The sequence below is a fragment of the Podarcis vaucheri genome (assembly GCF_965113315.1).
Source record: "Podarcis vaucheri genome assembly, chromosome: 3".
Taxonomy (NCBI): domain Eukaryota; kingdom Metazoa; phylum Chordata; class Lepidosauria; order Squamata; family Lacertidae; genus Podarcis; species Podarcis vaucheri.
This window is the reverse complement of record NC_138761.1, coordinates 2,079,518-2,093,028: the sequence shown is the minus strand read 5'-3', so window position 1 is coordinate 2,093,028 and position 13,511 is coordinate 2,079,518. Positions and strand designations below refer to the sequence as shown.

Sequence of the window (13,511 nt, the reverse complement as noted above, 5' to 3'; positions counted from 1 at the left end):
GTCTACAACTCCGATCAAAGCAGAGTGGCAGACAAAACTGATGAACGACGTCCAGATGGCAAAGCTTACAGGCAGAATTAGAAACCAGGAAGAGGACCTCTTTCATAAAGAATGGGGAAAGTTTACAATTTAGTTGAAAAGCTATTGTAAAGAGTTACATACATTGGTAAGATTGACAGAAAACTTGTAGTAAAAATTTGAACTATGGATGGACAAATGATTTATAAAAATAGAGTTAGGAAAGGGATGCAGAGGGGGAAATCACTACATTAAGATGCACTGGTCGGAGGGGATGCTAAGCAGCACATCGGGGCTGCCGTCGTCCTGGCGCGAGGAGTTCCATCAGCCCTTCCCCACCCGAGAGGCAGGGAGGGAGGGACAGAGAAACTCGCCCACGCTGCCCGCAAGCCTGGCATGAATCGGTTGCGGCGGCGCCCATCTGCGTCCCTCCCCATCCCCTCCTCTTCCTCCTCCCTCAGGCTGCCTCCTCAGCCGCTGCCGCCTCCAGCTTCCCCTGGCAGCGCGGTGGAAGTCTTGCAAGAGAGGGGCTGACTGCCCGACCGCTGGCACCCGTCTCCTCACAATGCGCCCCTGAGGGGGGAAAGGGAGAGACGGAGACGCGGCAGCTTGTGCGCGCTCTCTCTCTCACTCGGAGGACCCCGAGCCGCTGCTTCCGTCCAAAGCCGGGCGAGCGTGAAACCCGGGAAATTAAGGGACATCATCAATAAGGGACAGCAGCGGGACATGGCGCTGGGATAAGGGAGTTTCCCACCAAATAAGGGACGGTTGACAGCTATGCGTTTCTGGCCCCGCTCCTTTGCCCAGGCCTCCATTTTTGAATGTTCTGCAGACGGAGGCTGTTTGTTTCCCCAGCGACATGGGACTGGCTGATTAGATTATCTGGAAACTGTAGAAACGGCTCCCTTTCCTTTCCTAAAGAAGTTGCAGAACTGTGAGTTGAACCCTATAAAAACAGGATTTTTTTCCCTTTGCAAAGTAAGCTCAACAACTTTGAGCTGATCCTCAAAAAAAGGGGGCTTTCCCCCTTTCCTCCTCTAAAAACTAGCTGCGTCTTATGGTCAGATGCGTCTTATGGAGCGAAAAATACGGTGAATAGCCAAATACAGCGGCCAAATACCCCTGGGAAGCTAGGAAGCTAGGAATCCAGGTAGACTGCCCCTGGCCTTGGAAGCCCCCCAAGAAGAGCCCATGGAACCCAGTCCATTTCTGAGTGGGGGGCCACACCGTTTGGAGCCCCCAATTCGAGGCATGGCCTCTTGGGGGACCCTGCGCCATCTGCCTCGGCTACAGCTCAAGGGGCTCAGTTTCCCCCCCAAAGTTAAGTAGTCCTGTGTCTGGGCTGGACCCCTTTGGACTGGGTGCTGGGGGGGTGTCATGTGATGGAACGCGCCAGTGAGCGAACTCCGATCCCACGCGAGACCCCCCTCCCGCGGTCCTGAATGGTAGAGCCCAAAGAGCCGCTATGGAAGCGCTTTAAACAGTCACGGCTGGCCCCAAAGAACCCTGGGAACTGTAGTTTTCTCAGGGCATCAGAGCTATTTAGGAGGGCAGAGCTACAATTTCCAGAGTTCGCCGTGGAGAAGGAAGGATGGTTCAGCCATAAATCGCTCTGAGAATTGTAGCTCTGTGGGGGAAATAAAGATCTCCAAACAATGCTCAGCGCCCTTAAACTACAGTTCCCAGAATTATTTCTGGGAAGGTATTACGGTTTAAAATGGTATCTAGTTGGTCTGTTGTTTGGTCTACCGTTATTTTAACTTTTCAAAAGTCTGAAATTTCTGTCAATAATTTTTTAATCTTTTTTTTTTAACCACTTTGCGGTCTTTTTCTCATTTTAAACCAAGCAGTTTTTATAAACTAAATAGTGCTTTAAAGATATGGTGTGAATGTGGCCAAAAGAGTGCTTTAGCAATCAATCATTCACCAGGAACACTGGGAATTGTACCTGTAGGGGGATAAGAATAATGAATCACGAGATGGGAGGGACACCCCAGGGTCATCTAGTCTAACCCCCTGCAAGAAAGGAATCTCAGCTAAAAGCATCCATCCCTGGTGGCCATCCAATCCCTACTTAAAAAATGGGACCAGATCTACTCCACAATGCACTCTCTCCAGCTATTTCTGGACTACAATTCCCATCATCCGCTGCTAGCTCAGGATGATGGGAGTTGTAGTCCAAAAAAACAAGATGTTTGGGAAACCCTGGTCTACACGGATTGGCAGCCATGGCGGTCTGGGGTTTCAGGCACAGAGTCTCCCCCCAGCCCTACCTGGAAGTGCCACCGCATTTTGAACCCAGAACCTTTCCCCTGCAAAGCTGATGGCTCTAGCCACTGAGACACACCACCCTCCGGACACACTTACACTTCGTTGGCCTTGAACTGGCGGATGGCCTGCTTGGTCACCAGGTCCATGAATCGGGGGTCTTTCACTTCCAGGTCCCCCGGCACCAACAGGGTCAGCGGCTCAGAGTCAAAGAGCTGGACGGTCACCTGTGTGTCCGATGGCTGGGCTGGGTCCTCGGGGTCAGAAGTTTTGGTCGCCACCTTGAAGAAGAGGGGGGAAGGCAGATCAATGGCTCTTAGCACATGCAAGCGATTCAGAAGGCAGTTCTTGCTGCACACTGGATTCTCCCAGCTGTGACCGGTGTTGCGCTCTGAAGGCAAAGGAAGGACTGGACCCCAATTAAGACAATAGATAAGAGGCTTGACCAGCAAGACCCTGGGAGAAAGTGCGCATCCCACTCCCTGGCCCAGGTCGTTCTTATTAATGAAAGAACTTCTACAAAGCGTTTGTAAGAACCAATCAGATTTCCCCTGAGCATTTCAGAAAATCCCCACGTGGGGACAAAGTCCGATCAGAGAAAGCTTCTTAACTACAAAGAACTACCGTATTTTTCGCACCATAGGACGCACCGGACAATAGGACGCACTTTGTTTTAGAGGGGGGAGAACAAGAAAAAAAATTCTCCCCCTCTCTGCCCAGTGCCCCTTCAGCGAAGCGGCAGGAGGCGCTGCACAGAGAGGGGGAGAACTTTCCCCCTCTTGTTTTCCCGCTCTAAAACAAGGTGCCACTCTAAAACAGGTTACCTTGGAAGCCTGGAGAGCGAGAGCGGTCGGTGACCCCTCTCGCTCTCCAGGCTTCAGGTTCCTTTCGACCTGCTCTTTGGGGCTGGCGGGGGGAAAGCCCACCACCAGCCCCAAAGAGCAGGTCAGGGAGCAGCGGAAAGGCGCAGCGGAGAGGCTCCTGCCATAGCCGCGCATCACCTCTCCAGCCGGGAGAGGGTCGCGGGGGGCTGCTTTAGCCCCGCGAGTGCTCTCCCGGCTGGAGAGGTGACACGGGGGAAGCCCACCACCAGCCCCAAAGAGCAGGTCAGGGAGCAGCGGAAAGGCGCAGCGGAGAGGCTCCTGCCATAGCCGCGCATCACCTCTCCAGCCGGGAGAGGGTCGCGGGGGGCTGCTTTAGCCCCGCGAGTGCTCTCCCGGCTGGAGAGGTTCCTGCCATAGCCGCGCGTCACCTCTCCAGCTGGGAGAGGGTCACGGGGCTATGGCGTCTTCGCTCTATAGGACGCACTTTTTACCCTTCAAAAATGAAAAATACGGTATTTCCTATTTTGAGCATGCATACATGTTTAGGCTAAATAAAACAGGAACCCAGGAGGAATGCATTTAGCAAACCCCAGAGGTCATAAATAGGCAGTAAAAGGAAAGACAGGCATTTTACCACCTATATGTGAACTCTGTTTCCTGGCCCAAAAATCTACCTAAAGATTAACAAAAGCCACAACTTTTGGGTTGTGGAATGGGTTGCTTCCATGTTTCGGCGGTCGCGCATGTGCAGAAGCGCTAAATCTTGCTTTGCGTACGCACAGAAGCGCTGAATCACAACCCACATGTGCGCAGACGCGGGTTGCGAACGCTGTGGGTTGCGTACGTGCATCCTGCACGGATCATATTCGCAACCCGAGCGTCCACTGTAAATTACAACAACAAACAACCACGACTAACAACAACAACAAAAAACAACCATGGCTAAGCAAGATTTTTGTGTTCGGACATAATGCCAAACCACTGTTAAACCATGGTCCGTAAGGCAACAAACCATGGTTTGCTGGTAGAAAACTGTCAGGGAACTGACATCGGAGCTAGAGGCGGAGGGAAGGCTCTCAAATGATGCTGGAGAAGGGCCCAGCAGGGAGAGAGGCAGCTCTGCAGATGGGGAAGCAAATCAGCGCAACACCAGGGATATAGAGGGGCTGATGGGGGAATCGGCGAGAGGGCTCCAGGACTCTTCACCGGACACCAGCGGGGAGAGCACGGGTCCCCCGCTACCCACGCCCACCCTGCGCAGAGAGAGTAGGAGGAGACTGGGTGTCAAACAACTTTTATGTTGGAAAAGATTTAAGAAACAGCCACTGACGGACTCTGCTAGCGACTGAGGCAGCCACGAAGTGAAGGGCTGCCCAGACTGAAAGGTTTAGCAAGGCAACAAAGCCAGGAGAGGCGGCAACTTACACACGAGCAACCCATGCACATTACAAAAACACACCATGGTCAGTGCGCTTGGCTGCATCCGCACATGCAAACAAGCCATAGTTAGGCTGAGCAAAGCATGGCAGAGCATTATGGGCGGACTGGGCCCAGGGGCAAGGAGATACCCACCATGGTGACCTGCAGAAGTTTGTCGTTATTCCGCGTGACGTTGGCCAGGCGGGACACCCAGCCAAACTGCTGGTTGAGCTGGTCCAGGAGACTGGTGGTGTTGAGCATCTCCTCCTGGAAAGCCTTGAGGATTTCGTCGTATCTCCGGGTAAAGCGCTCTGCCAGTCGAAGGGCGTCCTCAAAACGCTCTCTCAGCAGGGTCTGCTCCGGGTCTGTCTGGGAGCAATCTGGAGGAGGTTTGGAGGCAGGGAAGCAAAGGTCGAGGGAATAATAGAATCATAAAATTGTGGAGCACAGAATCTTTGATCAAAGATCTTCTGGAAAGCGAAGGATCCAGAGCAAAACACCCTCATCTTTTCCCCCCATATAATTTTTACTGATATTTTAAAATTACAGTCAGACCTTGGGTTACAGATGCTTCAGATTGCGTGTTTTCGGGTTACAGACGCGCCGAAAACCGGAAGTACCGGAACGGGTTACTTCCGGGTTTCGGCACTCGCGCATGCGCAGAATCACGAAATCGCGCTTTGCACATGCACAGAAACACTGAATCACAACCCGCGCTTGCGCAGATGCGACGTTGCAGGTTGAGAATGCTGCGGGTTGCGAACGTGCCTCACACACGGATCACGTTCACAACCCGAGCATCCACTGTATAAGAAAAGGAAAAATTTACAGAAAGATAGGAGAGAGAGAAAATATGCCAGGAAAAGAAGTATTATGCAGCCTCTTTATGCACGGAACATGAGTACAGCAGAGTATGTTTGAGAATATTCCAAATATTTGGGGGGGGAACACCCCAGTAATTATCAATACATTGGCTGGATCAGACAAAAATGTTCATCTTAATTCCCTTGCCCTCTTATCATGTGCACATCATTTGAACAGAGAGACAATCAGAATAAGATATGATAAAATAAAAGAACATGGGTTTATTGTGTCTTATTGACTGTATTTTCATGAAACCCATGAAACAAGCAGGAACGAGCATTTGTCCACATGCCTCCTTATGTGTAAAGGATATGAAATCAAGCCGTACCGCAATATTTATTTATTTATTTTACTAGACACCCCAGTGAAACAATAAGGAATTGTCAATGAAATATTATTTTCAAAAGCAATTGATCCAGAGCAAAACGCTCGGTCAGTAGAACAGGAGATACTTTATCTTGGGGTCGTGGATTTGAGCCCCACTTTGGGCAAATGATTCCTGCATTTTAGGGGGCTGGACTAAATGACCCTCATTGTCCCTTCCAACTTTCTGATTTTATGATGGCACAGACCCTCCCCATCTTTGGCACCCAGAACTGAGCAATCAAGGTGAGGAAGAACTAAGTGGCCCATCTCCTGCAAAGTTACCCCAAACCCATTGCAGCTCCTGACCCCAAAATTCAGGCTCTGTAAGAAAACTGTAAGAAAACTCTGTAAGAAAACTGCTTCATTGACTGTGCAAAAGCCTTTGACTGTGTCGACCACAGCAAAATATGGCAATTTCTTAAAGAAATGGGAGTGCCTGATCACCTCATCTGTCTCCTGAGAAATCTCTATGTGGGACAAGAAGCTACAGTTAGAACTGGATATGGAATTGGGAAAGGAGTACGGCAAGGCTGTATATTGTCCCCCTGCTTATTTAACTTATATGAAGGAGTGTGCCAAGGAGTGTGGTGGAGTCTCCTACTTTGGAGGTCTTTAAGCAGAGGCTTGACAACCATATGTCAGGAGTGCTCTGATGGTGTTTCCTGCTTGGCAGGGGGTTGGACTCGATGGCCCTTGTGGTCTCTTCCAACTCTATGATTCTATGATTCTAAGAATTCATCATGCGAAAGGCTGGGCTGGATGAATCCCTAGCCGGAATTACGATTGCCAGAAGAAATATCAACAACCTCAGATATGCAGATGACACAACCTTGATGGCAGAAAGAGAGGAGGAATTAAAGAACCTTTTAATGAGGGTGAAAGAGGAGAGCGCAAAATATGGTCTGAAGCTCAACATCAAAAAAACGAAGATCATGGCCACTGGTCCCATCACCTCCTGGCAAATAGAAGGGGAAGAAATGGAGGCAGTGAGAGATTTTACTTTCTTGGGCTCCATGATCACTGCAGTCACGAAATTAAAAGATGCCTGCTCCTTGGGAGAAAGGCGATGGCAAACCTAGACAACATCTTGAAAAGCAGAGACATCACCTTGCCAACAAAGGTCCGTATAGTTAAAGCAATGGTTTTCCCAGTAGTGATGTATGGAAGTGAGAGCTGGACCATAAAGAAGGCTGATCGCCGAAGAATTGATGCTTTTGAATTCTGGTGCTGGAGGAGACTCTTGAGAGTCCCATGGACTGCAAGAAGATCAAACCTCTCCATTCTGAAGGAAATCAGCCCTGAGCGCTCACTGGAAGGACAGATCGTGAAGCTGAGGCTCCAAGACTTTGGCCACCTCATGAGAAGAGAAGACTCCCTGGAAAAGACCCTGATACTGGGAAAGATGGAGGGCTCAAGGAGAAGGGGACGACAGAGGACGAGATGGTGGGACAGTGTTCTCGAAGCTACCAGCATGAGTTTGACCAAACTGCAGGAGGCAGTGGAAGACAGGAGTGCCTGGCGTGCTCTGGTCCCGGGGGTCACGAAGAGGCGGACATGACTAAACAACAACAAGAAAACTGAATGGACAGTGGGGGGGTGGGGGGGGCTCCAACCCAAAAAGAGAATACTGCCCCCCAAAGGGAAGTTGTTTTCATGAATCAAGAGGCAGCCTTGACCGACTCACCGACGTCCAAGATGGCCTGGCATTTCTCGCACTTCTCCCTCATCCTCAGGCAGCCGGCAGAATTGCGGCGGATCTCGCGGCACACCAGGCGGTCGTCCACAGGACTGGGGGCCCCTGGCAGAGAAGGAGAGAGACGGTGACTCTAATGGCGGGGGCTTCTAGTCCCTCCCTGATGCACCCGAGACACAAACTGGCATCTTACATTAAAGCCAAGGAGAAGTGCAAGTATCGTAATGCTTTCCTCGCCCCCATCCTAATGGGAAACGGGGGCTGCTGGGTGCTTCTCGGTAGTGGCACCCACCCTGTGGAACGCCCTCCCATCAGATGTCAAAGAGATAAATAATTACCTGATATTCAGAAGACATCTTAAGGCAGCCCTGTTCAGGGAAGTTTTTAATATGTAACACTGTACTGTTTTTAACACTGATTGGGAGCTGCCCAGAGTGGCTGGGGAAACTCAGCCAGATGGGCGGGGTATAAATAATAAATTTATTATTATTATTATTATTATTATTATTAGCACCAGGCCAGGTTCCATCTCCACTGGGCCCAGGTTCCATCCCCACTGGAGCTGGACGTATCTCCTGCCTGAAACCGGGTATGCTACCAGTCTGTGCAGGCAGTATTGAGCTACATGGAACCACTGACCCAACTCATTGCATATGGCATCACGATAGTGGTAGTTTCATTTCCAGTTCCTTTCCTAATGATTCCTAGCATGGTGTTTGCCACACACACGGTCAACCTCTTCACCAAACCATCCACTCCAACCTCAAGGACTCGTTCCTGGTTCATCAGTTCAGACCCCACGAGTGCAGGTGTGAAATTAAGATTTTTTTTCCCCCTCCGACGTGCATCACTTTGCACTTGTCAACATCTAACTGCATTTCCCATTTTTGCCACCCATTCACTCCTTTTGCAGCTCTTGGCAACCCCTTTTGGTTCTAACCACCTGGGGCTCTAGATAATTTGCAAACAAGCCAAAAAGCACAGGTCCCAATTCTGATCTGGGCTGGGGACTACACTTTCTACTTGTCTCCATTATCCCCAACAAAAAGGACTTTGGGGTGGGGACTGCTTTTAAACATTTTTTTCCAATTCATTATGGATCATTTCCCAATACTTTTTACCCTTTTACAAGTCCACCACATATGAAAGAACATTCCCTCTGCCTCTTTGCATCTCCAGTACCTATCTGATTCAGTCTTATACATTTAAGCAAGCCTAGTAAAGGTAAAGGGACCCCTGACCATTAGGTCCAGTCATGACCGACTCTGGGGTTGCGGCGCTCATCTCGCTTTATTGGCCGAGGGAGCCGGCGTACAGCTTCCGGGTCATGTGGCCAGCATGACTAAGCCGCTTCTGGCGAACCAGAGCAGCGCACGGAAACGCCATTTACCTTCCCGTCAGAGCGGTACCTATTTATCTACTTGCACTTTGACGTGCTTTTGAACTTCTAGGTGGGCAGGAGCAGGGACTGAGCAACGGGAGCTCACCCCGTCGCGGGGATTCGAACCGCCAACCTTCTGCTCGGCAAGTCCTAGGCTCTGTGGTTTAACCCACAGCGCCACCCGCGTTGCCTACTCGTAGTTAAATACCATCTGTAAATCATTTTCAAGTAGTTCTTCAAAGAATAACATGCTGTAAACTTCAAATCACTTCTCCAAAGTTTTTCCCAGAGGTTAAATTAACAATTACACCCAGTATGTTTGCTGCCGAGACCATATAACACCGGTCCTGAAAGACCTACATTGGCTCCCAGTACACTTCCGGACCCAATTCAAAGTGTTGGTGCTGACCTTTAAAGCCCTAAATGGCCTCGGTCCAGTATACCTGAAGGAGCGTCTCCACCTCCATCGTTCAGCCCGGACACTGAGGTCCAGCTCCGAGGGCCTTCTGGCGGTTCCCTCATTGTGAGAAGCCAAGTTACAGGGAACCAGGCAGAGGGCCTTTTCGGTGGTGGCACCCGCCCTGGGGAACGCTCTCCCACCAGATGTCAAAAGGAACAACTATCTGACTTTTAGAAGACATCTGAAGGCAGCGCTCTTTAGGGAAACTTTTAATGTTTAACAGACTACAGTGGTACAATGGTACCTCTGGTAAAGCACTGTTCTTTTTTTCCCCTTTTTCTTTTAATGTTTAACAGACCACTACCCAGGGTAGCTGGGGAAAACCAGCCAGGTGGGCGGGGTGTAAATTATTATTATTATTATTATTATTATTATTATTATCATTATTATTATTATTATGTCCTATATCGATTGCCTAGCAGGCAGGCAATTCTGGACAGGTGTCGGAGGCCAGACCTGCTCACCTGCCCGCGATCTCCACTCACCTGTCGGGAACCTCCCCAGGGAAAGCCCCGGCCACTGGCCGCCGGGCCCCTTCTGCACCCCGTCCATGAGCTGCTGGGTCATCTGGTGGAGCGACTGGAAGAGCTGGTGGAAGTCCTGGTGGGGTCGGTACTGGCCTGGGAAGGAGGGGAAAGGGGACACATCCCGGGCCAGGCGGGCCCCCGGGAGGCGGATGCTGCGGATGGGACCCCAAAACATGTCCCGGAAGCCGCTGAAGGGCGACTGGAAGAAGGGGGCAAGATGCCCGTAGGCCTGGGTGCTCTCTTGGAAGAGGTCGTCCACGCCACCCTCGACCAGGCTGTAGCGTTCCTCCAAGTCGTCCAACCGCTGCCCTTGGTCCTCGTCTGCGTCCTTCAGGGAGTCGATGCGGTCCCCATTGACCCAGATTGTGAAGGGCGAGGAGTGGTTCAGGAAATCCTCCAGCTGGAGCAGTGAGAGCAGAGAAAAGCCCAGAACATCCTTTCAGCTTCTACACCTAAAAAGCCTGAAAGGGCTCAGAACCACCTCTCCCCATATGACCTGACCCGGACCCCCCAATATCATCCTCTGAGGCCCTCCTTCGTGTGCCTCCCCTTCAAGAGGTCCGGAGGGTGGCAACATGAGAGCGGGGCCTTCTCTGTAGTGGCTCCCCGTCTGTGGAATGTTCTCCCCAGGGAAGTTCGCCTGGCACTTTCATTATACACCTTTAAAGGTAAAGGTAAAGGGACCCCTGACCATTAGGTCCACTTGCGAACGACTCTGGGGTTGCGGCGCTCATCTCTCTTTATTGGCCGAGGGAGCCAGCGTACAGCTTCCGGGTCATGTGGCCAGCATGACTAAGCCACTTCTGGTGAACCAGAGCAGCGCACGGAAATGCCGTTTACCTTCCTGCCAAAGCGGTACCTACTTATCTACTTGTACTGGTGTGCTTTCGAACTGCTAGGTAGGCAGGAGCAGGGACCGAGCAACGGGAGCTCATCCCGTCACAGGGATTCGAACCGCCGAACTTCTGATCGGCAAGTCCTAGGCTCTGTGGTTTAACCCACAGCGCCATACCTTTAGGCACCAGGAAAAAACATTCATTTTTAAGCAGGCCTTTGGTTGATCTGATTCACATCCTATGCCCTTTTAAAACATGGCTCTTTTCTGGAGGGGTGGGGGGTGTTATTGGGGTGTTGTTTTTATTCTGATTATATATTTTGTGGGTTTTTTCTGTGAACTGCCCTGTGACCTCTGGGTATAAGGCAGTATATAAACTCAATAAATAATAAGAAGATCAGAAGAGACAGGCCGGATCAGGCCAGTGGCCTGCTAGACTAGCATCATGAATTTAAAACAGCTTAAAAAGGTAAAAGGGACCCCTGACCGTTAGGTCCAGTCGTGGCCGACTCTGGGGTTGCGGCGCTCATCTCGCTTTATTGGCCGAGGGAGCTGGTGTACAGCTTCCGGGTCATGTGGCCAGCAGGACTAAGCCGCTTCTGGCGAACCAGAGCAGCACACGGAAACGCCGTTTACCTTCCCGCCGGAGTGGTACCTATTTATCTACTTGCACTTTGACGTGCTTTTGAACTGCTAGGTTTCCAGGAGCAGGGACCGAGCAACAGGAGCTCACCGTCACGGGGATTCGAACTGCCGACCTTCTGATCGGCAAGACCTAGGCTCTGTGGTTTAACCCACAGCGCCACCCGTGTCCCATAAAACAGCTTACAGCCATGTAAATAAGGTGGTTCCTAAAATCATTCCCCTCAAAAGGAACAGGTCAGGGTGGCAAAGAGGAAGGAGTCCCATGGAGAAGTCTGTCTCTCCCTGGGGCCCCCAGAGGCGGAGGAACTACCAAGAGGGTCCGCTCTGTACCCAAGAGGGTCCCTCCATCCTGAACAAGGGCAGCAAATGGCCCACAGCCCCTGGACATCAGCTCTAAGAAGAAGCATCTTGCATTAGTTTAGAACGGGGCCTTCTCTGCAGTGGCTCCCCATCTGTGGAATGCCCTCCCCAGGGAAGTTCGCCTGGCGCCTTCACTATACACAGACCACTGTATTTTAATACTTTGTTGGAAGCCGCCCAGAGTGGCTGGGGAAACCCAGCCAGATGGGCGGGGTATAAATAATGAATTATTATTATTATCATTATTATTATTATTATTATTATTAGGGAGCTGCCCCATCCCCGTGAGATCATTCTGGGTGCCTCTCCTGAACCTTTTCCAACTCTTCGATATCCTTTCAGAGGCGAGGCGACCAGAACCTCCAGCTTCACCCCATTAAAACCCAAAATAGTTTTCAGAGTCTGGGTACCCTAAGGACTTTCTTCCATATGCCCACTCCTGGGGGCACCGTTCAGCCCCTGAGGTCCTGATCCCTGGTCCCTGGCGCAACAAGGGAGGACGAGGGACAGAGCCTTCTCTGGCTGACCTGCCATGCCCGACCCTGAGTGCCCCGCCTGGCCCCATCCAGATATTTATCTTTCCATATCAGATGTTGCCCCGGTTCTCCAGGCAGGTTTTTGGGTGTCAGGGAACTGACATGACAGCGACAGGCGAAGGAGAGGCTCCCCGATTCTGCAGGAGAAGGTACCAGCACCAGGGGGAGACGCAGCTTGGTGGAGGAGGAAGGAAATCGGCGTAACACCAGGGACCAAGGGGGGGCAAATGGGGGAAGCGGAGGGAGAGCTCCGGGATTCTTCTCTGGACATCAGTGAGGAGAGCACTGGTCCTCCACTGCCCACGCCCTCCATGCGCAGAAGACTCCCGCGCAGTGAGAGGCGGAGACGACTGGGAGTCAAACAGCTTTTATGCTGGAAAAGGTTTAAGAAACGCCCACAGACAGATTCTGCTAGCGACTGAGGCAGCCAGGCGGAGATGGGCTGTGCAGTCAGGACGGTTTAACCAAGGCAATTAAACCCCTAACGGGGACAGTTTACGCACGAGTAACTCAAACCCATTACATTGGGGGTCCACAGCTGACATGCTCACCTGCCTGCCAACCAGACCAGCTCCACTGTGGCACGTCCGGGTATAGAACCTCATGCAGGTCTGCTTCAAGCAGGGCTTGCACTCTTCCCAGAGGGCCAACATGGTCTCGTTGCAGACCTCCTTCTCGCTCAGCTGTTTCTCAGTCTCCTGGGCAAGGAGGAGAGCTTCCTACAAAAGCCAAACAGGGCTGTTAAGTTCTTTTCAAGAGGGCAAAGGTTTAAGACACTTTGGGAGATCATAGAATCCTAGAGTTGGAAGAGACCACAAGGGCCATCGAGTCCAACCCCCTGCCAAGCAGGAAACACCATCAGAGCACTCCTGACATATGGTTGTCAAGCCTCTGCTTAAAGACCTCCAAAGTAGGAGACTCCACCACACTCCTTGGCAGCAAATTCCACTGTCGAACAGCTCTCACTGTCAGGAAGTTCTTCCTCATGTTTAGGTGGAATCTTCTTTCTTGTAGTTTGGATCCATTGCTCCGTGTCCGCTTCTCTGGAGCAGCAGAAAACAACCTTTCTCCCTCCTCTATGTGCCATCCTTTTATATATTTGAACATGGCTATCATATCACCCCTTAACCTCCTCTTCTCCAGGCTAAACATGCCCAGCTCCCTTAGCCGTTCCTCATAAGGCATCGTTTCCAGGCCTTTGACCATTTTGGTTGCCCTCCTCTGGACACGTTCCAGTTTGTCAGTGTCCTTCTTGAACTGTGGTGCCCAGAACTGGACACAGTACTCCAGGTGAGGTCTGACCAGAGCAGAATAC

At 51.2% G+C, this 13,511-nt stretch overlaps 1 protein-coding gene across 3 annotated transcripts in view; it reads right to left on the bottom strand.

Moving 5' to 3' along the window:
- CLU (clusterin) overlaps window positions 1–13,511 on the bottom strand; it is a 34,517-nt gene that overhangs the window by 612 nt on the left and 20,394 nt on the right. The window contains exons 4-8 of one of the 3 annotated variants that reach the window (XM_082217687.1): window positions 12,748–12,915; window positions 9,779–10,220; window positions 7,444–7,557; window positions 4,683–4,909; window positions 2,378–2,567 (exon numbers count right to left, since the gene is read on the bottom strand). In XM_082217687.1, the coding sequence (XP_082073813.1) occupies window positions 2,382–2,567; window positions 4,683–4,909; window positions 7,444–7,557; window positions 9,779–10,220; window positions 12,748–12,915 (1,137 nt within the window). In that variant the 3' untranslated portion in view covers window positions 2,378–2,381. The remainder of the gene's footprint in view (window positions 1–2,377; window positions 2,568–4,682; window positions 4,910–7,443; window positions 7,558–9,778; window positions 10,221–12,747; window positions 12,916–13,511) is intronic. The other 2 variants (XM_082217686.1, XM_082217685.1) reach the window with 2 other exon arrangements.